Source organism: Rhinolophus hipposideros, assembly GCF_964194185.1.
Source record: "Rhinolophus hipposideros genome assembly, chromosome: 16".
Classification (NCBI taxonomy): Eukaryota; Metazoa; Chordata; class Mammalia; order Chiroptera; family Rhinolophidae; genus Rhinolophus; species Rhinolophus hipposideros.
In genome coordinates this window covers 47,505,130-47,531,707 of record NC_138062.1, presented here as the reverse complement: position 1 = coordinate 47,531,707, position 26,578 = coordinate 47,505,130, and the positions used below count along the sequence as shown (strand labels likewise).

Here is a 26,578-nt window from a genome sequence, read left to right as displayed (position 1 = left end):
ATAGACTAAGAGATTGTTCAACAATTTTTGCCTAACTTGCTGACTTTAGGTGTAATATGTGACTCTTCTGAATGTCTGTGTGTCTATCTATGGGAAGATGACACCATTATGTCATCTTGCCCATTTTCCCATTATGCCCATTTTCCAGATGAGGAAGCTGAGGCCCAGAGAGGGACAGTGACGTGCCCCAGGTCATGTAGGCGGGAAGCAGCAGACTGAGATTTAAACCCAGGTATGTGAATCTTGCACTCTAATCTTCTTTTTGTTACATGCAAGAAAAAGAATGCCTTCAGGGGGCAGGGGCTGTTTTGAGGATGGGGATAAAAGAAGTGATAGCCTGAGGGCTCCTTCTTTGGCTTCCTGGCAATTCAGCTCCTGAACGTGCAGGAGAGGCTTGATCAAGGCGCTTGGCCACCTGTGCTGGCCTGCCTTGAGGGAGGAGTGGCAGTGCCAGATGGACTCTTGGCAGTGAGGGCAGGGTCACGAGCTGCTAGCTGCTGAGACGTGTCAGTTGGCTGCCCCGATGCAGGGGCGCAGAGCGTGATATCATGTGAGAAGGCTCATGAGATGGCGTGTTAGCGGTGGTCATGTGGACATGGCACTCGGTCAGTGGATGGAGCAGGACACACACACACAGACATTTGGGCGAGATGCAGGAGGGGTGGAAGCTGTCGGGAGAGCTTCGACACATCCCTTGGAGGACCACAGGGAACGTCTTCTCATATCTGAGACAGGGCCGCAATCACATCCCTGTAGCAGAATCCTTGCCTCCGGCCCAAAAGGCTGGAACAGCAAGATTCCTTGCAACAAGTAAGGGAAGAGCCTCATGCCCTCTTCCCCTGGATTTCCAGGCCTTGCTGGGGCCTCCAGGAATCCAGGCTGGCTGGGCTGCCAAGTCTCATTGTGCCAACTCCTGAAAACCTTCAGGATCGGGCCTGGGAGATGGGCAGCAACCCTGAATCTGACAGCAGAACTTGACTCAGTGATCTTGCTAGACTCGTTTCCCTCTGGGCCTCAGTTTGGGCATCTACAAAATGGGAACACTAGGAACTTCCCACATGGGGTTGTTGTGAAGATCACATAGATGGCTGTTAGTATCACTATTACCAAGTCAAGTTTCTTGATTTTATGGGGGAACTGAGGCACAGAGAAGCTAAGGGACTCACACATCTATAGAGAAACCAGACAGAATCACAGGAACCTTGTTTCAAAACAATAAGGTTAATCTAACACTTGTGGTTCTCAGCCCTGTCTATGAGAAGCTGGGCACACGGAACAGATTAAGCAAGTTAAAAGACCAAAAAGGAAAGAAAGGAAGGACCTTAGGGCTAGGTACTTAGCACTCTTCTCCTGCCAAAGTGACATCCATGTGGTAACAAGGAAAGACAGTAAGTGAAGTCCTAGTAGGGTGAGAGAACTTCTCAGGCAGAGGAGGCCACAACCTTGCAGCCAGGGGGAGGATTCTGAAGCTTTTACTGGGTAAACAGTTGCAGGTTGAGGGGTCCTTCTCTAGCTTTCTGGCAGCTTGACCCCATGGGCATGCAGGAGTGGCTTGATCAAGGTGCTTAGCCAGTTGTGCCAGGCCTGCAGCCCTGACCTGGAGGAGTAGTGGCAATACCAGATGGATTCTTGGCAGTGAGGTGGGAAGGGTGTCAGGAGTGGGGTCTCTGGGTCTACCTCTCCCATCCCTATGCCCAACGTAAAAAGGTGCTTCCATTATTGTCAGCTTTTCCAAAACCCCATGAGAAGCCCTGGCACTTGTCAGGATTCCACTGGCAAAATCTCCGACCTCACAGTTCCTGTGAGAAATACGAGCACACTGAGGCTCACAGGATGGCCTGAAATCGTTGTCTGGATCCTTCCCTTGCATGGGAATGAAAAAAAAAATTAGAAATAGGGATTTTCAAGGTCACGGGCTGGCTGGCTTTATGCCTGGAGCAACTTCATGAAACCAGTTTAAAAGGTTGACTCTACAAGTATGTTGCTAAATTTCTGTGAGGGGTAGGGTCCTTTTGAATGCCTTTGTATAACTTTATATTTAAAAAGGAAACTCAAAATTAAAAAAAAAATAAAAATCTGCTTCCTGTGGCAGATTCTTTTGCAACACAAAGAATCATTCTGTTGATTGATTTTTGGTGGAAAAATTATTTTGTTTTTGCAGATTAGGTTTGCTTCAAGTAGAGCCTAATGATGGGTCCAGGGAGTCCAGAAGCAGCATATTGCAAACTACAGCCCATCATGGCAAAAACCGTATGGTTGAAAGACTTGTTCTCAGGTCTTTAGAAGGCCATTCCTTCCTCAAATCGTGAGGTCAAATTGGGGGATGGAGGTGGGATGAGGCATCAGTGGGGGCCCCACCCCAGAGCTGAAGCATGTCAGCTTCCATCGAGGTCTGGGAGGAAGTACCAAGGGTGAGCTGATCAGACCACTTCTACGGTGCCACATCCAGTGGTGGCCACAGAGGGCAAAACCCACCACCCAGGGCACAGCTGGCAATGCAGGGTTGTGTGTGGACAAGTGGATGTGATTGACAGGGTCCTCCCCACCTATGACCAACTTGGGAGCTGCTGTGCAGATGTCATCCTGGAGGGGTTGAGGAAGTATGGGAGCGGTGCCTGCCTGAGCTGGTCCCCCCTTGTCATGGAGACCACCCCTGCTCAGAACAAGAAGGGGTTTGGGTCTCCTGATGCCAGAGTGTGTGGCAAAGTGCCTGCTTTCTGCAGGTCACACTCATGTTAGGCAGATGGTCAGGCTCACACCACCAGCATGGGGGAGAAGGGAGGGAGGGAGGGAGGATGGGAGGGAGGGAGGATGGGAGAGACGAAAGAGCAGGACAGGAAGCCAGAGAGGGAATGACAGAAAAAAGGGGAAAGAGAGGAGGAGGAAGAGAGAAACAGAAGCAAGGGAGGAAAGGGGATGTGAGATTCACTCCAGGCTGAGGGCAGTAAAATGCTTTGACTCTTCAGAATTTAAACGTTCTCAGGGTTTTGCAAGGCGCCTGCGTGACACCTTGTAGGAGCCGCTCAAATAGCTGATGGCGGGAGGGAGGAGTGTATTTCATTACATTCTCACATATACTGGGCATTATCTTTAAAAATCTTTTTTTTTGAAGGAACTGGTGTAAACTTGATGGCAAACAACTTGTATGTGGTTTGTATTTTACATTTCTCCAAATTCCAATGAGGTTGGATATTCCCCCCCCCCTCCCATTTTTATTAGTTGCCAGCATTCTGTGATGTTTCTGTTTAAATCCTTTGCCCATTTATCTATTGAGGGACAGTGTTTCTTATTGATTTGTAATTGCTTTTTATATATGAAGGCCATTGAGTCTTTATTTGTGACAATTCCCCCCATTTGCTGTGCATTTTACTTTATTATCATCATTGTACCTACAGAACATCTTAATGATAATGTAGCCATTTAGATTTTTTAGCCATTTAGATTTAAAAAAAATAATCTCTCCCATTGCTCTAATACTCAACTAAGTACTCAACTACTTTAAAAAGAGGGAGGGAGACAAGCAGGGAGGGCAAGAGGGAGAGAGGAAGAAAGAGAAAGAAAAAGAGTAGAGAAAGAAACAGAGCAGATAAGAAAGAGGAGGAGAAAGGAGCAGATAAAGAAAAAAGGGGGCGGGGAATCTGACCAGAGTCAGAAATATGACCAACCCCCTACCCCTCATGCATATCTCTACCAGCTCACAGTCAGCCAGACTGGAGATTTCTTACTCTTGGAATACAACTTGATCTGATGGAGTCCCCAGGGAAGAATCTGAGACTGTAGTCCTTAGATTGGAAATGAGCCATCACTCTGACCCTCACGACACAATCGATCCCTCATTGTTTCTTCAGGGGACCATTCAAGCCCCCCCTGCAGATCTGCTGAGAAGGGAGCCAGGAGGCAGGCGCACAGAGCAAGTCCCTATTTCTCACTATGGGGGTGAGGTGGTCAGAATGCCTCTGAGACTTTCCTTTCTGGGAATGAGCCAGTATGATGGATACAGACAGCATCCTCAAGGAGATTTGTTTCTAGATTAAGGGCTGATTAGGTCTTTTCAGCTTGATCGAAATGCCTACAACGTGAGCAAGGCCCTGTTAAGTTTGCTACCAGGGCCCTAAGAGCTAATGGCTGCTCAGCCCTTGGGTGCCATCTCCGAGTGGCCTGATGATACATGGCCTTTCAGCTAGGCCGTGTGTCCTAGGATTACAGGAGAAGCGAAAGACACACAAGGGGAGTCATCAATTCTACAACTACGGGGTCTTTAGGCACAGGATGCGGGTCTGAATTCTCATGCACATTCATTTCCTGATTGTCTTTTTAGGGACTCCCCAAAGAGACAGTGGCTTGGGCGGAGTTTATAGAGCAGAAGGAAGATGAGATGTCCTGGTGGGACTAGTCTACAGAAAGCGTGGAGCGAGGAGTTATGACGTGGCTGTGTGGGGAGGCAGAAGGGGGGGTCCTTTCTCCTTCTTCCTCCATGGTGGCTGTCATGCAAAAGCCAATCGAAGCTCTTCCTGGTGGCATGCGATGCCCCCCACTGCCCCAGAGCTCACGCTCCCCACCTTTACACCCTGAGAACACATCCCCTAATCCAGTGGGCAGCCCCAGGTTGGGGAAGGGGACTGAAGAGGCAAGTGAAAGCCTCGAGAAGAGACTTACGTGAAGGCAAAGGCCACCAGGGCCCCACTGACCACTATGAAGTCGAGAATGTTCCAGAGGTCTCGGAAGTAGGCACCCTGGTGCAGGACGAGCCCCAGGTCAATCATCTATGGGGCAGAAGAGACGGGGCTCAGATCCCTCATGCCTTGGGGAGCAGCCCCCACCCTTCTAGCCTCTAGGGGAAAGGCAACCGGAGGCGGCATGGTCACTAACGGGACCCCCCTCATCCTGCAGGGATGGGACAGTGGCCAGAGGACCCTAGGGGAGGAGTGAGGAGCCCCCATACAATGAGAGGTGGCCCCTCTCTACTTCATGACTTGCTGGTTCTTTGGCCCAAACCTTGGGGTTCCCCCTGACTCCTCTTCGTTCTATACCTCACATTGGATCCACTAGCGATCCTTCTTGGTTCTGCCTTCCAAACATTCCAAGAATCTGCCCACTTCTTGCCAACTTCTTGGCTACCACCCTGGTGTCACCCCCACCATCACCTGCCTGGACCAACACAATCACCTCCCTCCTTTGCTCTGAACCCTCCATGGCTCCCATCCACCCTGCCCTCTCCGCCCCCCCCATGTCGGTCCTCCCCGCAGAGACCAGAGGGCACCTGTCAGCACCTGAGTCCAGTCGTGACCCCCCTCTTCTTAGAACCCTCCATGGCTCCTACCTCACCTGGAGTAAAAGCCAAGGTCCTCCCTGTGGTCGCCAAACCCCTGCATGACCTGCCCCCCACCCTCGCCGTCACTTCCTCGCTCTTAGCTCCCTGCCCTGGTTTTCCCCACTATCCTTGCTCAGTTCTTCCAGTCACACTGGCTGTCTCACTGCTCTTCAAACCAAACACACCAAGCGTTTCTAATCCCTGGGGCAAGCCTCCTGCACCAGGGTGCCATTCTGGAGGGTGCAGAATCCCATGGAGCCCTGGCATTCACCTTGATCACCATCTCAAAGGTAAAGACGCCTGTAAAAACGTAGTCAAAATATCGCAGCACCTGCAGGGGATAAAAGCAAGGGGGCAGCAGGTCACTGGCTTGCTCCAGGAGAGCCCCTGTGAACCTAGCGATGGCCCACTGGGGTGTGCGGTTATTACCGGCAAAATCCCCAAGGAGGGAACACCGATGCCATGGATAGATGGGCAGGGCGAGTACTGCACAAGGGCCCCTCCCACCCTTAGTAGAGATTTCTATGTTGTGAACGACACTGTCCAGCAGATGGCAGCAAAGTCCTAACAAAATCACTATCAGGCCGGTTTGCTTACCAACGGGATGGGAGCCGTTTTTATTTGTCAAGGCTGGGTGGTTTCTGCCTGGACGAACAATGTCCTGCAGCTGGCTCCTCTCCAGGACAGACCATAACACGTCTGTGATGTGACACTGGTGTGAAGATGTGATCGTGCTGGCACACTGCTCAGTACGTGGTAATAGCAGGGGGCAACTCCATCAGATTTGTGTTCAAGGCCTGACAATTACGGAGCACTGCCACCAGAGGGCGACTACGAGCACCTGAGTCACATCAGGGCCCTTTTCCGCTCAGGACCCACTGTGGCTCCCACCTCACTTCAGGTAGAAACCAAAGTTGATTGTCTCCTCCTTTGTGGCTTGGTTCAAATATCACTTCCTCAGTGAAGCCTTCCCTGACCACCTGTTTAAAATGCCACTTCCTGGCACTTGCGATCTTCCTTACCTAGTCTCCTCCCTGCCCCTCCTCCCCCTTCCTGACAAACCTCTTGTTATAGTTATTAACAATTTCAAATGTCACCCAAATGTCAGCACTTAGAGGACAGGGATGTTTGCCTGTCCCTGTGGCATCTCCAGTTAATAACACAGGGCGTGACATACAGTAGGTGCTCAAGAAGAGCTTGCTGAATGAATAGCTGGAGCTGTACTGGGTCCTGCAGGAGTTGGCCTCTGTGATTTCTTGTGGTCACAAATCACATTCCCGTTATGTGTGGTATCTGAAAGGCCATCAGGGACCAGTGTGGCCAGAGACTGACTTCCTGGAGTGGGGTGGCAGAAGCAAGGGGCTGGAAGGATCTGGATAGGCAGAGGAGCTGGTGGAGAGACAACATTTCATGTGTATTGAGCAGAGGACAGACACAGTGTGGCCAAAGGCCTGGCGTTCTGTAAGCTCTAGGAAGGCAGGGACCATCTCATACCGTGTCAATCCTTGATGTTTAGCTCTATGCCTGGCACATAGTAGTTGCTCATTAAATTACTAAATAAAGCAATGAATGGAAGGAAGGAAAGAAGGACGAAAAGGAGTGGGGGAAGGGCAGGCCAGGTGGCCAGGTGAATCAAATTCTGGAGAGCTGAAGTTGAGCAAGAGGAAATAAAAAGTCCAATAAATCAGATTAAACCAAATCTAATATTTAGATCCTGTATTTGACCTGTATACATGACAATTTTCTGAAGCTCAGTCTAATCCAAAAAGGTTCTCAGTCTCGTTTATCCCAGGGAAATGCAAATCAAAGTCCCCATGACATTCTACTCCACACCCACCAGCTCAGCCAAATACAAGAGCCGCCAGCACCAAGTGTTGACAGGACTGTGGATTGGGGGGAGCCCCAGACACTGCCAACGCGGCTGCCACTGCATGATCCAGTAAACATCTGGCTTCATCTAGTGAGTCCAACCTATGCAAATTCTATGCTAAGAAAACTCCATTTCTGGTTTTACATCCTGGAAAAAGTCATGCCCAGGTGCCTCCGAGCCATGTTGGGGGTGGGAGCGTGTGGTAAAGTGGAGTCACTCCAAATGCCTGTCAACAGGGAGATGGATAAACGAATCGTGCCACCTGGTGGAATATTAAACAGCCACAAAAAAGCCTGGCGGCCACTATCCACAACCATACGTGCTCATCTCACAGTGGACACAATGCCGGGTGTCAGAAGTGAGGCACAGAATGAGTCCATCTGTTTACTGTTAGAAACGGGCAAATATCAATTCTAGTGTTGAAGGATGCATTTGCCGGTGGGGGATATCAGAGAAGCTAAGACACGCTCCTTCCAGAAGCAGGGTTGCGGGTACCTCGAGGGTAGGGTTTTTCAGCACTGTTGACGTTGAGACATTTACTATGGCAGGGGGCTGTCCTGGGCACAGGAGGGCAATGAGCAGTGATCCAGGCCACCACCTTCTAGCTGCCAGGAGCATCCCCCACCCACCTCAAGCCATGACAATCAAACGTGACTCCAGATGTTGTCCCTGATTTTGAACCTCCCTCCAGAGGGAAGAAGAGGAGGGATCGAGGAAGCCCCAATGGTTAGGGGCAGTTCTGTTCCACTTCCTGCCCCGGGTGGTAGTTACATGGGTGTATATACTTTAAAATCCTTGATAAATGGACCATATATGTCCTAGGCACTTTTCTGAGGCCTGTTCTCGTTCAGCTAGTAGGAAGAACTCAGGGGAGGGTACCTGGGCATCAGCTGGCAGTACAGGGACACCGTGTTCTTGACGAGGGGAAGAGGGCTTTGAGGTGAGAAGTTTCGACTGCGAGATGGAGCAGAGAGCTGATGCTTTGCAGAACGCCCCATGGGGGATGGCTGAAGCTCTCCCTAGATTCCTACAGCCTTGGGAGCTGCACAGCACCCCCTGAGCTCTCCAAGCTTATCCCCTCCTTGCCGGACACAGGGCCTTCTCTGGTCTCCTAGAGTAGGCAGGGGCTTTGCTGAGCCCTCTTGAAAGGTGCCCTCCCAGGGCCTGGGTCGCTGAGGTCCCTGGGGGAACTGGGCAGCAGGAGATAACTGAGTGCAGCCTGCGCCCGGCCCTGGAGCTAGTTTCCTCCAGCAGTCCTGTTCTAATTATTTCCTGCTATTTTTCTCCCCTGCACCATGCCCCTGTAGTCAGGTCCCCAGGGGGCCTGCCAGGCCTGCTAAGGAAGGGCAAGTGCAAGGTAAGCTGCCGACAGGCAGCCTTGATTTATGGGGCACTCCAGCCTTGCCAGACTCCTAACCTACTTAGCGAGGGTGGCAAGGCTTCATCCCCAGTGGAAAATGTACTTTTGGTGATGGGCAGGAGAGAGGGACAGGAGCTAGGAAAGGAGGTACCGCTGCCAGTCCAGTCTCTGCCATGCCCCCACCTGGCAGTGCCTCAGTTTCTCCTCTCAGCCACTGGCAGGCACTCATTCCTACTTGACAGGCTTCAAGGGGGGGCCAGGCACACAGCAGGTGCTTAATAAACAGAGAGGGTTGAGGGAAGCAGCAGGAGCTTTATGGGAGGCCAAATTGGAATTCTGCTGCATGACCCTGGACCAGTCACTTAACCTTCCTGTGCCTCAGTTTCCCCATATGTCCAATGGGGATACTTGGGAAGGCTTGCATCCCAAATGCCCCAGGATGGTACCTGGAACACAGCAAATGCTCAATTAACAGGGGCCATTTGCAGACCCTGGACCCGCAAAGGGAGAGCCTTTCAGCTCTCCAAAAACCTAAAAGTTTAAGCTGTATTTCTAAGTCAAAATAATCCTTTCTTTCAAAGCTTCATGTCAAAATGGAAGAGTCTGTTTGGTGAGATGCGGTTGCCTAGGGGATGGCCTATGGAGCAGCCCCCTGCCTGAGTATCTCCCACATTCCACACAGAGAAAATGCACCTCGACATCCCATCAGCCTCACTCCCCGACCAGGGACTCCAGCAATGTTCCACCCCGGCCACTCTGGGCCACTGCTTCCCTGCCAGGCACACAGAGCCACCGCGTCCTTAAGGAACGTCCTGCGCTCCAGAACATCCCCGAAGAATCGGAGCTTCCCCTCCTGACCAGCAGCCCTTCCACTCTAGTTAGGAGCTTTTGGATGGAGGGGAAAGTGGCCTGAGACAGAGGAGCTGGGCTGGGAAGGGGACACCGGGTAGGACTCACGTTGTTCCGTGGTGCGTTGGGCTGCACAGGGTCCTCGGCTGCCAGGGCAATGCTGCTCATGGCAATGACCATGAGGATACACATCTCAAAGTAGCGCAGGTTCAGGATGTAATGGCACAGGCGGCGAAGGCTGTCGGCAATAGGCGGGTGTGCAGAGGTCCATTCAGACCGTGGGCTCATAAGCCCTTTCCTTCTACCATCTCCTGACAGCACCTACCACTACCTTAGACCTCTCACTCCCAAAGTCCCACACCCAACAAACTATCAAGCTCCTACATCTGGGGGTTCTCTCAGGCTTCCGGGATCCCAAGAAAGGAGAGGGGCCCTCAGTTAGGGAAGATATTCACATGCCCTGTTTGTAAGTTCTTATCACTCCCAAACAACCCTCTTGGAACATCTGATTCCCAGGTGGATTGAAGAAATACTGTCCTTGATTCTGGAGGCGATGAAAACGTTTTTCATGCACAAAATGTCCTATGGTCAGAGAAAACTGGGAAAGTCTGGGTTAAGTAAATTTATTTTTTTTAAAAATTAGTTGAGTGACGTTACACAAGTTACTTAACCCCTCTGTGCCTCTGTGCTCCGATCTGTGAAATGGCCATAATAATAGGGTCTAACTCACAAGAATGTGGGGATCAAAGAGTTACTATGCCTGGTACATGGTAGAGGCTCCAAAAAGTTAGTTACTTAAATTATGAATTGTAGGCCTTATCAGAGCCTTGATATGCTAATGAACAATACTTACGAACATAACCTTTTAAGTGGAGCTAATAATAATGATAAATATATCACAGGGGTATCTGAATGGCAGCAGGAATGAATGGGTAAGAACAGGGATGCTGGATCACTGTCTCTGGGCTCCCCCACTTGCTTGCTGTATGATTTTGGGCAGGTGACTTCACATCTTTGGGCCTCAGTTTCTTCATTTGTCAAATGGGGATAAGCATAGTACCAATCGCATAAGATTATTATGAGAATAAAAAAAAATTGTAAAGCATTCAGAACCACGATTGACACAGAGTAAGGGCCACGCAAGCATCTCTCCAATAAAACAGATAATGTCAACTAAATAAAAAAGTCCCCAAGAGGCAGCTTATGAAAAGCAGTTACCCCCCCAGCTTATTGGACATGATCCTTCTTTGTCAAGAAGCATTTTGAGGGAGCAGAATTTCAAGGAATACCCTTTGGAAAAGTATCAAATAACACTGAACCACAATGACATATATGTGATAAATTTTTCTCCTAAATAATCTATCCTCTTCAAGGATGCCCAAGACAGAGGGCCGTGGAAATCAGAGACTATCTGCCTAGAATCCAGACCCTCGTGGAACAGAGGTTAGGAGCAAAGCTTAGGGATCAGGGCTGCCATGCCTGTATGGTTGTACAGGTTGTGCACTTCACAAGGCAGCCATTTCTCAGGGGTGCCTCTCACATCATAGACTGTGTGGATTAGGATATTTATGACAATGATTTTCTAGCTGATGGCAGGAGGGGGTGTTTCCCAACAAAATCAGTACTTTACAACAAATTTTTACCTCATATGACTTAAGACAAGGGCTTCAATTTTAGATTTGCTCAAAGGTCCCCTACGGACTAAGATTGGTCTTGGAGGCCACTCTTCCCCATTACCCGCTCTCTGGCCTGACTTTCACTGCCCCAGCTATGGGTCATACTCACGGGTTGGTCGTGGAGAGGATAAACATGGAACTGTAGGGGGGCATGGGCTTGGGGCCGTCTTCCCCAGGGTCGTCTTCCTCCTCCTCCTTCTTCTCTTCCTCCTTTTTTGGCAGTGGGTCTGGGTTGGCGTTTTTGTTCACTGTTGGGACAAGAACCAACACAGGGCTCCTGCCACAATTTCCCACAAGCCTTTGGGCTCCTGTCTACGCCCCAGAGCAGGCAATAAGCAGCGGACACTGATAAAGTGTGTACTACTGTGTTTCCCCGAAAATAAGACCTAGCCGGACCATCAGCTCTAACGCGTCTTTTGGAGCAAATATTAAAATAATACCCGATCTTATTTTACTATAAGACCGGGTCTTATATAATGTAATGTAATGTAATGTAATGTAATGCAATGCAATATTATAATATAATATAATATAATAATATAATATAATATAATATAATATCGGGTCTTACATTAATTTTTGCTCCAAAAGGCACATTAGAGCTGATTGTCTGGCTAGGTTGTATTTTTAGGGAAATAGGGTATGTGCCAGGTACCATATTATGCAGTTTAATCCTCACATGATCCGTGAGGTTGGTATTTTATGATCCCCATTTTACATATGAAAAAACTGAAGCACAGAGAGGTGAAGTAACTTGCCCAAGGTCACACAGCTGGGATGTGGCAGAGCTGGGATTTGAATCCAGGCAGCCTGGCCCCAGAGTGCCTGCTCTCAACCACTCTATAGTCTTGAGTTTGGAGGGACCCTCACAGGATTTTAACAGACTTTCTCCCATCTCATGATGATCTTCATACTGTCATTTGGAGGCAGGCAGGGTGAGTCCCAATAGCCCCACTTTATAGATGGGGATACTGAGCTCACCTACCGTCAAACTCAGGGTTTCCCCTGTTAACACCCCTCTCCTGACTAGGGTGAGGAGCCATCACCCTCCTGAGTACTGATTCTGCAGCCTCGGCTGGCTAGGAGTTCATGGGTAGGCTGAGACTCTGAGCCTCAGTTTTTCCATCTTTAAAATGGGCACAATGACAAGATCCATCTCGTAGGACTGTGGTGAGCATTTATGGAACAACCTCATGGAAATCTCTTGCATATAACTGACACTAGAGGAACTGGGCTACTGTTATCATCTTAGGAAATAAAAGTTCACTGGGTCATTTCCAAATTCCTAGTTTTTCTCTGATCCTAATCTTAAATGGGGGGGGGTGGAGTCGAGGGGATGAGAACTGCCAGTGCTTTACGTGCTTAGACCTTCACTGCCCAACATGGAAACATGGCTAGTCCTTACAGGTGATGAGCTGTAAGTGCCAAACACACAGGTCAGACAGAGCGCGAGGAAAGGAATGTCAAATAGGTTTTAAGATATTGTTAAAAATCAGCATTAATAATTTTTAAGATATTGATTATATGTTGCAATGGTAACATTTTGGATATAAATAACATTTTGGGTTAAATATAATTTATTATTAAAGTTCATTTCACCTATTTCTTTTTTATTTTCCCTCCCTCTCTTTCCCTCCTTTCTCCCTCCCTCCCTCTCTCTCCTTTCTGCCTTTTAATTTAGCTACTAGAAAGTTGAAAATTACATATGTGGTCTGTGTCATGTTTCTTTTTGGACAGCGCTGGCTGAAAAAAAATAATCTGATTCCCCCAAATTTCCATCAGAAGAATCTACTGCTCTTCAGATATAGTGGCTTGCTGGCTCCCCCGTGGGAATTTGGGATACAGGCAGTATCACTCACCCTCTTGAGCATATATGGACCAGCCACTGTATGCACATTATCTCATCTAATGTTTCCAGCAGCCCTATGGGGCAGGAACTATCTCAATACCCATTTTCCAGAGGAAGAAACTGAGGCCAGAGAGGTGGGGTCACTGTCCAGGGTCACTTAGCCAAGCCTCCAGGGACTGAGCCCAAGGGATGCAGGGTCCCAACTCACTCACATGCAAGGGTGAGGACTCACCTTGGACGACGGTGTGGTTGAGGGGGGGTGGGCAGGCTGGGGGGATGTCCACTGTGGTGTGGTCGGGTTTCCTGGCAGTCTTAGCTGAGTTGGTCTGGGTGCTGCTGGGGTTGGTGACGATAAGGCTGTTCTCGGGAGTCTTGGGGGGGCCGGGGTTGGACGGGTTCCCCGGGTTGTTGGGCATCCGGCGGCCGGCGGTGTTCTGGGGATTGGTGGCCGTGGCGGGTGGGGCCGGCATGGGGCCGGGATTGGTGCTGTTCCCCATCTTGGCGGGGCTCTGGGGCAGGCCGGCGTGGCTGAGGCTGTCATGGGGACTCGCTGACTCTGCGGTGGCCAGTTTGTTGTTCTTCATGTTGTCGATGTCCTCGGCCAGCGGCGGGTCTTGGCGGCCCAGGTCTTGCTGGATCGGCCGAGTGGTCGACAGGTTGGGGCCCGACACCGGGATCCCGGAGCCCTGGTTGTCCCTGTGGAAGGTAAACCAATATTAAAGAACCTGTAACTGAGAATAACAGAGAACACTTCTGAAGCTTGCCTAAGATGCTGTCACGCAGGGGTACAGCTTGGACATCGAGAGGCCATGTCCCAAAGCACTCCAGCACTGGGCACTGAGAGGGCGCTGGTGGATTCTTGGTCCCCATGTGCGTGTAACTGCCCACCCTCCCAGGTTTCAGCGTGGTGCTTCTCTTGCCAGGAGGGCTGCTTCTTGGAGGGAGAGAAATCAGGGGGAAGAGAGCGTTCTGCCAGAGCCTGCATCCACCCAATCCGAAACTTCCAGACCCGTCTACCTGTCCCCCGTTGGCTCCCAGGCAGGACCGGGCACACAACATTTCCAGGAATGGCTAAAGTGGACAAGGGGACACCATCTGATTCGTGGCCTACAATGCCTCTAGTATGTATGTGAGGGGAAGCAGGCAATCTATGCACATAAATATATTACAGAATAACAATAGAAATACTAACAGCAGACACTTCAGTAACACAAACTTCCAGGTCCTGTTCCAAGCTGTTGACTTGTAATAACTCCTTCATCCTCAGTCCTACGAGGGGCAATTACTAGCACCATTTTACAGATGAGAAAATGGAAGCTCAGAGAGGTTAAGTCTCTTGCTCAAGGCAATACAGTTGGTAAAGGGATGAGATAATTTCTCACAGGTATACAAGTGTGGTGGGCAAAGCATCTGAGGTAGAGGGAACAGCCAGTGCAAAGGCTCTGAGGTGGGGACAAGCTTGCTGAGTTTCAAGAGGCCAAAGAGACTGGAGGTGTAGAATGGGGGACATGAGGAGGGCGCCTCAATGACTGTTAATTAACACCATGCAGTCAGACAGGAGGAGAAGAGTCAAAAAGGAGTGCTTAGTGTATTTGGAGGGGGAGAGAAAAACTTTAAGGGTCCTCACTGAGCTTTTCCTACCTTAGTGCCCACTGGGTCATCAGCACCATGAGGCAAGCGGTTTATTTTTGTCTCTCTTGTTCATAGCTGTGATTGCAGTGCCCAGAACAAGGCACTACTTGTCAAATGATAAATGAATGTCCCCATTTCGCAAATGAGGACACTGAGGCCCAGAAGTCCCACAGGCCCAGACCTCCCTGCAGGGAGTGTGCCTCCTCCCACCTGCACACTCAGCCCAGCTTGGTAGAGACCCTCAGAAGCAGTGGCCCCAGGGAGGGTGGCTGGGTCTAGAGACCGTCAAGGGCCTCCCAGGCCAGAGCCCACTCATTGCACGTCTGTCCTCGCTGGCCCCTGCTCTGCCCGCTTACTCAGGGATTTGGATAGACCTGGCTTCCCAGCCACCTCCCTGAGGGCTCAGCCCCCGCGTGTCATCTGCTTGCCTTCACACACCCCTTCTGAACACTTGATCCTCGTATAAGGGGCCCCCTTCATCCCCCAATCCCTGGGCATGGGTCCCTGGCAAAGTCTGTTTCCCGGAAACAAAGGACCTCTGTTGTTTATAGTCTTAACGATGCCTCTTTCCAGAGGGCTTTGCAGTTCAAGACTTCTCTCTGGCTCTTCTTAAAGGCAGCCCTTGATTCTACAGCCTGTGCCCTCCATACGTCCTCATAACAGCTCACACTTATTGAGACCTTGCTGTGTCCTGGATGTGACACACATCAGCTCATCTAATCCTCAGAATAGCTATGAGAAGTGAGTAGTACTGTTATTCTCATATTTTTTTAATTATTAGTTTAAGGTACTGTTATTCCCATCTTACAGATAAGGAAACTGAGGCCCAGAGGCAGGAAGGGCCTTGCCCAAGGCCACACAGCCAGTTGGTGACAGAGCTAGCCTGGAGTCCAAACAACATGGCTCCAGCATCCATACTGCTAACCCCTACCTGACACTGCACCTCTCTCATGAAGCAGTTTGAGATCTCCCAGAAGGCTTAGCCCACAGCTGATGGGTCTGGGAATCCTTGGCACACCCTGTAATGGCCAAGCCAAATTCTGTTCTATTTCAACTCATTAACTTCTTGAAAGATCTTATCAGGCTGGCATCATGACTTTTCCCATTATACAGATGAGGAAACTGAGGTCCGGAGAAGCTGAATCATACTTTTAAATGGTTTCGTCAGGCTATTGCCATCATACACACTCACTCAAGAGACCAAAAGTGAGTAAAAGACAGCTCTCAGATTGTACCCGTTCATTGAATGCCCAGGAACTGAAGCCCCTGGCCAGCACAGGTCTGGTTCCCCAGGCCCAACCCGGAAGCCTAAATCTACCTAATGCTTACAAATCAAAAAAGCGGGCCTCCCCTGAAAGGTCTCTCACTTGCTAAGCCACTGGCACCATTTTGTTTTTTGCATTTTAACTTGCAAAGTCCATGGTATTAGTAAGCAAAGGAGGGACAAGGTAATTTATTTTCAGACTTGTCTTTCTGAGGCCACACAGAGAGTAGGGCAGGCCCAGGAGAATTTCTCTCTATTCAGTCACGTGAGTAGGTCATGGATCGACACGCTGGAAGGCAGACTGACCTGGTTTGAGTCTCAGCAATGCCACTTACTAGCTGTGACTCTCTGTAGTTTGATTAACATCCGGAGTCTCAGGTCCCTCATCTTTAAATTGGGAATAAGAATAGTAGAACCTTCCCTAGAACTTGGAGATGAAAGTGGAGACCCTGGTGCTGATTTGTTCTGTAACCACTAGTGAGTTAGACTGTTTCGCATCCAAATCATGGACACGGGAACCACACTGAGTCACCGTGAGGAATATAAGTAAATGTGTGAATGAGGTGAGGCTAGAGAACTCCTTCCAGGCCTTGAAATCCTGTGGAATTTTCCCTCATGGATTTAGAGTTTGCTTGGAACCAGTGACCCTTTATTCCTTCCAATTTCTTCCTTTTGGAATAAGAATGTTTATCCTGTGCCTGTCCCAACACTGTATTTTGGAAGCAGACAACTTGTTTTCTAGTTTCCAGATTCATAATGGAGGGGAATTTTGTCACCAAATGGGTCATACCCAGAGCCTCACCCATTCCTGGCTTAAATGATGAGATTTGGGATTTTCGAGTTGATGCTGTAAACAGGTTAAGACTTTTGGGGCTATTGGGATGGGGTGAATGTATCTTGCACATGGATGGATGTGGATTTTGGGATGGGGTCAGAAGGTGGACTGTAGTGGGTTGAATGGTGGTCCTTCAAAAGATATGTCTACCTGGAACCTGTGAATGTGGCCTTATTTGGAGAAAGGGTCTTTGCAGATGTCATTAAGTTAAGGATCATGAGATGAGAGAGTCCTGGATTAGGGTGAGTCCTAAATCCAATGACAAGTGTCCTTAGAAGAGAAGAAAAGGGGAGAAGACACATACACACACCTATGATGTCAGAGACAGAGGTTGGAGCGATGTGTCTACGAGCCCAGGACTACTGACCACAAGGGATCACCAGCAACCCTAGAAATGAATGCTGTGCCTGGACAGTGAGCGTCAGCTGTAATGGTGTGGATGGAATGAAATGAACTTGAAATCATTATTTCCCCAACGTCTTGCACAGCCTGCAAATGGGTTCCTAATTCTAACTTTTTTTAGAAGTTGTCCTTCAGATGAAAATCTGGCTGGGAGAATTCCCTCATATGTGTGTGCGTGTATATATATGTATTTATATATATATACACATACATACATATATATATATACATACATATATATATATATAATTTTTAAAAACATTTTTTATTGGGGAACACTGTGTTTCTCCAGGGCCCATCAGCTCCAAGTTGCTGTCCTTCACTAATTGTGGAGAGCGCAGCTCAGCTCCAAGTCCAGTTGCCGTTTTCAATCTTTAGTTGCAGGGGGCACAGCCTACCCTCCCATGCGGGAATTGAACCGGCAACCTTGTTGTTGAGAGCTCACGCTCTAAACAACTGAGCCATCCGGCCACCTCTCTATATTTTTTTTAAATAGAGAGACAGCCCTATTGCAAAGCAGGCTGAGTAAATCATCCTTTCAAAGAGCATCTGAATCCTTTGGCCACCCTCTAGAAAGGTTGGACTAAATAACACAGCAGTTGAGACCACGGTGAATGTTTCAATAGAGGAACAGTGGCTCGCCTGGGACCAAGTGCCCCCTATTCAGATGGAAAGGGGATCTGCAGGCCTTTGTTTTGTCTTGTTTTTGCTTCCTTCGTTGGCTCTGTGTGTCACAGAGTTTTAAGAAGCTCAGCTGGAAGAGGCCTAATATCAATCTCTAGGAGGTTTCATTTGCAATGTCTCCAAGGAGAACCTAAAAGGGGCAGAAAACTCTGAAGTCAGGCTCCTTCCCCCTTCCCTCTTGGGGATTTGCCATCATCTGTCCTGAATAGGCAGCTGGTTGCATAATGCCTATCCTGCAATGCATCCCTATGCCAGCTAATCACTTCAGCATCCCTCTGCCAAGGGCTGCAGACAACTTGCCTAGGGCATGCTCAGGCCCCGAGACCCAGAGGATGGTCCTGCCTCCTTCTGCCCCATTGTCCTAAGGATCTACATGCATTAACCCATTTAATCCCCACAACCACCACCACTGGAGGTGGTATTAGGATCAGGCCCATTTTAAAGATGAGGAAACTGAGGCCCACAGAGACAAAGTCATTTTTCTAGTGTTACCCAGCTGGGAAAGGGCTGGACTCTGGTCCTAGAGATTTTAAACCACAACACCACTCAGTAAATAAAATGGGGCGATAGACAACTTGGGGTGTATGGAATGGGGGTGCTGGAGACTAAGGCCCAGTGGGTGCTGTAAAAATCAAGGTGTTAAAGGATAAAGCACCCTCTTTTCCCCATGCAGGATAAATTGTGAGGCTCAGAAGTCTAGCATCTCTCTTTTTGCTCCTTTTGGTGAGTAGGTTGTCACGGTGATAGGAGCAGGTGGAATGAAGATGCAAAGAGTTGAGATGTTAATTCTGGGGTGGTGGGGCACAGGTCTTGGCAGAGTCCCCCTTGCTAAGTCAGGTCTAGCAGAGTCCCCCCACTGCCTGGCTGCTGGGGGGAGTGGTGGACACTCTGCATTCCAGATTTTTACTGGGAGTCAGGGAAAACTCCATCCTCACTTTGGTGGCCTTGGGGTGCCACTGAGCTCAGCTCCCTGGTGTGGGGGATCCGAGGCCAGCAATTATTGAGTGAGAGGAAATAGAATGTGCTTCTGCTCACTTTTCACTGGGGTGAGCCAGTGAAATCTTTAGGGGAGGAGGACATTTAAAGCTGGGGAAACTGAAGAGGAAGTGATGAAGGAGAAATGGGGGGAGACAGAGGGAACAGAAAGAAAACAATCATATATATTACCAGTGCTCTGGAGAATGAAAAACAGAGTGTCTGGGAAAAGGCCTAAGGAATGACAAGAGGAAAAATGCAGGAGGCAGTCCTCTTAGATAGGGCCACCAGCTTTGCTGTTTTCAACTATATTATATTCTTGAGTAAAGTTTTATCTTTGCCATTCTTATTTTTTCTTAAAGCACATGAATGGCTCATCTTGGTTTTTTTTCCCTAAAAGTGCCTGACTCTTCATGACGTTTTATTTCCAGTGAGCATTAGAACCTTTTCATCAGCCAAATGAATAACACCTGTCCTGGCCAGGGGTTTGACATGTCTATTAATAAGGGAGTTAGCTGTACCCTCCTGGTGTAGAATAGGAGCCGACAAGCTGAGCATTTGCGGGTGGAAGTGGGGAGGTACTTTCTTTGTCTGTAGAGGAGAGGGGCCAGGGGCCAACAGTGGGACTCAAGAAAGCTGACTTATCATATTACTGCTTGTAGCTGGCTGTTTAGGAAACCCCTTTACCTCTCTGGGCCTCAGTTTCCCCATTTGTAAAAAGGAGTGTGAATGAACAATCTGAAGGCTACGGACCTAAAATTGTTTTTGAATGTCTGTCAATAGTCTTAATAGAAATAGTAAGCACTTATTGAGTGCTTACTACTATTAAAATAGTTAATTTATTGAGTGATTAATATTAATAATATTCATACTGATAATAGCTAACATTTACTGAACACCTATTATAAGCCAGGCTCTACTTAAAGCATTTTACATATATTAACTCATTTGAACCTTATGCTACTCTAGGAGGTAGGTACTGTACTTAGCCCCACTTTACAGATGAGGAAACAGATACCCAGAGGGGGACATACTGCAAGTCACAAAGCCAGGAAACGATGGGGCAGGAGTGTGACCTCTGGCTCGAGTCCGGGCCCTTCACCAGTAGGCTGTGCTGTCATTCTGTCCCTGCCATTCTGCCTCCTTCAATAATGTGAGTAGAGATAATGCTAAGGATGATAATACTGTGTTTCCCCGCAAATAAGACCTAGCCAGACCATCAGCATCTTTTGGAGCAAAAATTAATTATTTTGTATTATATTATAACATAACATAACATAACATAACATAACATAACATAACATAACATAACAACACAATACAATATGACCGGGTCTTATAGTAAAATATAAGACCGGGTCTTGTATTAATTTTTGCTCCAAAAGACGCATTAGAGCTGATGGTCCGGCTAGGTCTTATTTGCGGGGAAACATGGTAATATTATCACTATATTAACAGCAATAGGGTGATTGATCCTTAATTATGGAGTTCTGTGCTAAACACTTTATTCCCCCTAAAATCCTTTCAGAGGCCTCTCATTGTCCTGAGGGGACTCAAGGCCCTGCTGACCGAGCCATCACTGTCCCTTCAATTGTTTTGTCTGCCACTCTTTTCCTCATCCTTCAAACTGCAAACTGGCCTCCTTCTGCTCCACCTCTGGGCCTTTGCACATGTTCTTAGTCTAGAATACTCTCTTTCTTTCTTTGTTCCTGTTGGAAGCCTGTTACCTGCATGCCCATCACCTGCAATTACTTGATTGAACCCATAGCGCTGGCTTAGACTGCAGTAGGCATTTAGTAAACACTGATGGAATGAATGAATAAACCCATAAGAAAAAACCCTAGAGTAGGAATGACCCGGAACAATGATTTTCAGGAGGTTATGGTGGAGATATGCAGAGATCCAATGATATAATAATTGGGGGGCACTGTGGGCATTTAGGAAGTGGGAAGCAAGTACACTAATCTCTTACCATGTGCAGGGCAGTCCCACCTGGGAATGAATTACCTTCCAACTTTCTTATATCCCTCACACAGATGAAAAAAAACCTGCTTGTAATGATCTGTGCTTTTAATTTTAACCTAACTCTGTTTTCCCTATGAGCATCAAGTATTTTCGCATGTTTTAAATACACATCACATTTTCCCAGAATACAACTATTGGACAAATTAAGGAAGACTAAACTCTATTTCACAAGGAACTTCACCTAGAGATGTTCACCATTTTGGAACATCTGGACACTGATGGCAACGCCCTCGTGTCATGTGAGTTGTTAGTACACCCCGGAATCAGCCAGCATTTGTACCTTTGCGCACAGGTGTCTGCTTCAGAATTATGTCGCTCTGTCCTCTAGAGTCTCATTGCTCCCAGGGTGGTCCCTGGCCTCACTGGGGAGCGCCTTAGAAATGCAGACTCCCAGGTTGCACTTGAGATCTACTGAATTAGGATCTGTGTCTTAGCAAGGTCCCTGGGGATTCATGCGCACACCCGATTTTGAGAAGTGCTGGCCTGTGGTGTATGTCATGTAACAACCACTGAAACACATCTTTAAAAAATCAATAAGACGCCGTAATGGTGACATAAAAGGAGACGAAAAGGACATTAATTAATAAAAGAACAATGTCTGTTTCAACATGTAAGTTGTCGGGCTCCTAGGTGTAGAATCACTATAGAACCTTCTAAGGACTGTTAAAAAACATTATTATGAAAAAGAGGTGGCTGTTTCTGACTGGATAAGGGTCTGGCCTGGAAGATGCCTCCAAAAACCTTGAACCCCGTTCTCCCCTTCAATTCTGAGGGCCCAGAGTGGCCTTTCAAATCCCCTGAGGAATAGCATCAGGTAAAAAGATGGTTCACTCAATAACAGCTAAAAATGGTCTCTACTGACCAAGCACTTATTACGTGTCAGCTGTTTGTTCAGGCCCTTTGCACGTACTTCCTCATTTAATTTCAGTAAGTCCCCACTATGCCATTTTAGATCCCACGATACCATTTTACAGATTGAGAAAACTGAGGCCCAGAGTCGTGAAGTCGCTTGCTCAGCGTCACACATGGAAGAGCCATAAACTCTGGGGGAGAGTTCTCATGGAGTTTCTGAGACACATGAGGGTGTGGTGATCTGCCTGCAGCCTCTGGCATCAGACAGCCTGGGTTCATGGTCACTTATCAGATGTATGACCCTGGGCAAGGCAGTTCCACCTCTCAGTTTCCCCGTCTGTAAATTGGGGCGATGACAATGGGATCTATCTCAGGGGGTTGTTGAGAAGACTGAGTTGCTCAGGAGAGTGCCCGGTACACGGCAGGCGCCCCTTGGGCTGTTACTATTGTTACTACGCTGGTCATAGATTTGAGATGACCTCCACTTACTTCCTCCTGCGGTGCCTGCGCTCCTTGTCCTCCCTCCGTGTGTCCATGTCATATGTGACTGGAGCGCCGTGGCGGTGTCGCCGCCTCCGCTCGCCGCCATCTGGACCCTCGCCCTCGCCCTCAGCGCCCCGGGCCGGCCGGCTGCCCTCACGGTGCCGGGCTCTCCTCTCGGTCTTGTCGTCCGGGCCCTCCTCACCTGGCCTGCGATGGGCCCGGTGCCTGCGGGGCTCCCCATCAGCTCCAGTGCGCGGGGACCCGCTGCGGCTCTCCCGGCTGCCCCCGGGCCGGTGTGTGTGCCGCCGGTGGGGGTCTCCGGCCTTGGCCCGCTCCGCCTCCCCCTCCCAGAACCCTGGCGGCTCCAGGCCGCCCTCCCGGGAGTGGTGGTCCGACTCCCGGCCGTAAGGCCCCTCGCGGCTCAGCTCGGCCTCCTGGCTGCCGGCCCAGGGCCGTCGGGCATCCAGGCCCACATTGCTGCTGGGGTCCCGGGCCCGGTCGTGGTAGCGCGCCTGTTTCCGGAGAAAGTCCTCGGCCCGCTGCTGGCCCAGGCGCTGGTCCACCGTGGGCTCGGCCGCCCGGCTCTTGTTGGTGTTGTTGTTGCGGTTCTCCTGGGGGTCGACCACCAACGGCCGGTCCAGGTGAGTCTTCATGTCGGGCCGCAGGTGCCGGGCGTAGGTGGCCTTCCAGCGTTCGTCGGGGTCCATTTCGTTGTACAGGGCCTCCCGGCTGGCCAGCAGGTTTTGCTTGCGCATCTCACTCGTCCGCTGCTCCCACACGGACTTGGCTGGCTTCTGGTTCTTCTGTTGCTCCTTCCTGCAAGGGAAGGGCCCAGGGGTTAGAGCAGTGCTGGGCACTGCACCTGCATGGACCACACGGGCTTATGGGAGCCTCCACCCAGGTGAGCGTCTCAGCTCAGTGGGCATCTCCACCAGGATGGGTGTCCTTCCAGGTGGGCATTTTGGCCCAGGTGAGCATCTCCACCCAGGTGGGATCTCAGCTCTAGTAGGTGTTGCAACCTGTGTGGAAAACTCAACCTTGCTGGACATCTCGGCCTTGCAGGTATCTTGGCCCAGGTGGGAGTCTTGGTCCAGATACACAATGTGTATCTCCACCTAGCTGGGCATTTTGGTGTAATGGGGGGCAAAAGAGGGGTACTTTTCAACCCAGGTGGGTATTCCCATCATCCTCTCCACTCCTCTTTATTTTATAGCACCTGAACCCCTGGGGGCGGTCCTGATGTCCAAAATATTTTAACAGCCAATCATAATGGATACTGGCCTGGAACAGAGCAGGTTCCGGAGGAGCCCCCCGCGCTCCACCCTGCTGCTGCCTACAAGATCCTTTAGTTCTGGGTCTTAGGAGGTCTGGGGGTCCCAGGGAGAACCAGAATGGGTGCTGGGGAGTCTGGGGCCAATGCCTATTTACCCACTGGTGCAAAGCAGCCAGTGGGACTGCTGCTGGGAATGCTGGCGAGGCTGAGGCCCGACTGGGGCATACAGATTTTTCCAAGGGTTTTATATACAGTGGTACCTCGGTTTTTGAACATAATCCATTCCGGAAGACTGTTTGAGTTCTGAAATGTTGGAAAACCGAGGCATGGTTTCCCCATAGAAAGTAAAGCAAAATTAATTAATCCATTTCAGACCTTTAAAATCAACCCCTCAAACTGCAAATTTATTATGAATTTTACTATCTAATGATACCATAGATCCATAAAATTTACGGCATCTGTAAACCAAAATGTTCACCAACATAGATGTATATTTGGGGCCAGTGGCTCAGGTGGTTGGAGCGCTGTGCCCCTAACACCGAGGTCGCCGGTTCGATTCCCACATGGGCCAGCGAGCAGCGCCCTCTACAGCTAAGATTGTGAACAACAGCTCCAGGGGCTGCAATGAGCAGCCAGAGGTTGGAGAGAGCTGCCGTGAGCTGCTGTGAGCGTCCAACTGACAACTGGAGACCAACTGCCTCAGCCGGGGGGAACGCAAGGCTCATAATACCAGCATAGGCCAGGGAGCTGTGTCCTACACAACTAGACTGAGAAACAATGGCTTGAACCAGAGTAGGGAAGGGAGGAGGCGGAAAAAAAGGGGGAAAAAAAGAAAAAAAGACTATTGGTGTCAACAAACCTCCTTCTATGAAGACACCTTAAATCTCACCAATTCACCACCTCTGATCCACCAGCAAACTCTGTCCCCTCTACCTTTATGATCTGTCTAGAATTCAGCGGCAGAATAACACCTCCTTGGCCACAATGCTGGTCCAGCCCCCACTATCTCTTTTGCACAAACCAGCGCAGTTATCTCCAACCTGGTCTCCTGGCTCCAGCCCTCACCCCCAACACTCTGTTCCTCTGACAGCAATGAGAGGGCCCCTGTGATCACCTGAGCCAGGGAGGTCCTGTCCCTCTGCTCAAGAACCCTCTATGGCTCCCACCTGACTAAGAGCGAAAGTTTAAGTCTTCCCCACAGTTCACAGGGTCGTGCATGATCTGCCCCTGTCACCTTGCCCTCATCTCCTACCATTCCCCGTTTGCTCACTCTACTCCAATTATACTGACCTCCTTTATGTTCCTTAAACACACCAGGCATGTTCCTGCCTCAGGGCCTTTGTATATGCTATTCCCACTGTCTGGATACTCTTCCTTCAGATTCACCCCATGGTTCCTCCCTCACTTCCTTCATTCCTTGTCACTTCTCTGACAATTTATTTAAAATCACAACTCTCTCCACTACTGGCACTCCCTACACCCACTTGCCCCTTGTCAATGCTATATCCCCAGCAGCTAGAACAGTGCCTGGCACATAGTAGGCGATTACTAATTATTTATTGTGTAAAAATGGGTGGGAGGGCAGAAATACCTTTTCCTAAAGCTCAACCCTGTCAGGGACTGCTCCTTGCCCCAAATCCTTGACTGGGAAGGTGCAGAGGCTGAGGAGCCTAGAGAGTATGCCAGAGCTGGGGGCACTTACACAGCTATAGACATGTTGGCTGCGGACAGAGGACTCACTTCTGCTACCTCCTTGGCTTTCTGGAGGGCGAGTTTCTGGTTGGCTGCCTCTTCTTCTTCTTGTTCATCCTAAAAGGCACACAGGATCCCTGTTTACAAAACATGAACTGGGCCTTGGGGCCTCACCTCTGACCCTATTGCTAAGCAGGGGCGACAATGGAAATTTTTACAAACAGATTTGGCTTGGGCATCAACCAGAGCTAAGCCTGCCAATTGGAACGGATGCCCTGTGTCCCTTAAGTGTACTGCTATCCCCTTTATGCACAGGCTAGATATCCAGCTCATTATTAACCCTATGTTAGCACACAGCCAGAAGAAAAAAGGAAAAACTCCCTTCCCTTTCCACAGTGGAGATTTTTCTGCACCCTATCTCAAGGAGCTGGAAATTAATGCAAAGATTTTCCTCTCACTCTACTTTCCAGGCTGCTTAAACTCTCTGAATCAAGACTGAAAAAAAAACCAAGCCACTGACTAGCCCCCACGTGCAGAAAAATTTGGCATCCCATGGACCATCCCAGGCATTGCCAACAGCTTCCAGAAGGGAAGCAGGAGAGTAACTCATATTCTCAGTTAGGTTCAGAGAGGAGGAGGATGGGGGAAGATGTTTTAAAAATACATACAGAAAAAGATGATTTGGGGCTTTAAATCCTTCTTCAGCCTTCATGCAGGGCCTCATTCGTAAAACAGAAAAGCCAACCAAGAAAAAGCAAAGAGAAAGAAAAGGCCAGAGACAAACCCGCCAGTAAGAAAAGTCATGTGGCTGTAGGGCCCCTCTCCCCCTGCACTGGGATCTCTGGAGCAAGAAGCAACCTTACCACCTTGGAAATGGTCAGATCAGTGACAACACAGAGGTGGGACTCAGCCAGCTCCCCTGCTCATGAGGCCTCCCTTCCTCCTGGCACTACATCCAGCATTTCTTAAAGCCAGGTCCCTGGACCACCTGCCTCAGAAACACTCCAAATACAGATTCCCAGGCCTCCCAGAGAATGTAGGCTGGGCTCTGGAACCTGCATTCTCAACAAGCTCCCAAATGAGTATGAAATGTGCTCAAGTTTAAACACCAGTGCATGTGGTTAAGAGCACAAATTCTAGACCCACTTGGATTCAAATCCCAGCTCCACCACTTACTGCTGTGTGACCTTGGGTAAACCACATAATCTCTCCGTGCCTCATAATCCTCATCTAAAATTTCAGCTCTCTCCAACTTGCTCTATTTCACTTTTTCCCTTAGTACTCTTCACCAGCTGACAAATTTACTTTTTGTCTGTCTCTCCCACTCAAATAACAGCCTCATGAGGACAGGAATTTCTGCCTGTTCTGTTCATGGCTGTGTCCCTGGTTCCTAGGCCTGGCCTTGCTCACAGTAGGTGCTCAATAAATGATTTTAAATTAATGAATGACAAAATCTGTAAAATGGGGCTCAGAGAACATGCCTCCTGGGGTTTCTGTGAGGATTAAATGAGATAAAAACATATCAGGGGCTTAGCAGTGTGTCTGC

The 26,578-nt window shown here is 49.2% G+C and overlaps 1 protein-coding gene across 2 annotated transcripts in view; it reads right to left on the bottom strand.

The window, feature by feature from the left end:
* Window positions 1–26,578, bottom strand: part of CACNA1A (calcium voltage-gated channel subunit alpha1 A) — a 208,120-nt gene that overhangs the window by 48,654 nt on the left and 132,888 nt on the right. For both annotated transcript variants that reach the window (XM_081075591.1, XM_081075590.1), the window contains 7 exons: window positions 25,043–25,149; window positions 22,074–22,883; window positions 13,148–13,611; window positions 11,176–11,314; window positions 9,499–9,628; window positions 5,583–5,642; window positions 4,657–4,763 (listed from right to left, as the gene is read on the bottom strand). In XM_081075591.1, coding sequence (XP_080931717.1) covers window positions 4,657–4,763; window positions 5,583–5,642; window positions 9,499–9,628; window positions 11,176–11,314; window positions 13,148–13,611; window positions 22,074–22,883; window positions 25,043–25,149 — 1,817 coding nt within the window. The remainder of the gene's footprint in view (window positions 1–4,656; window positions 4,764–5,582; window positions 5,643–9,498; window positions 9,629–11,175; window positions 11,315–13,147; window positions 13,612–22,073; window positions 22,884–25,042; window positions 25,150–26,578) is intronic.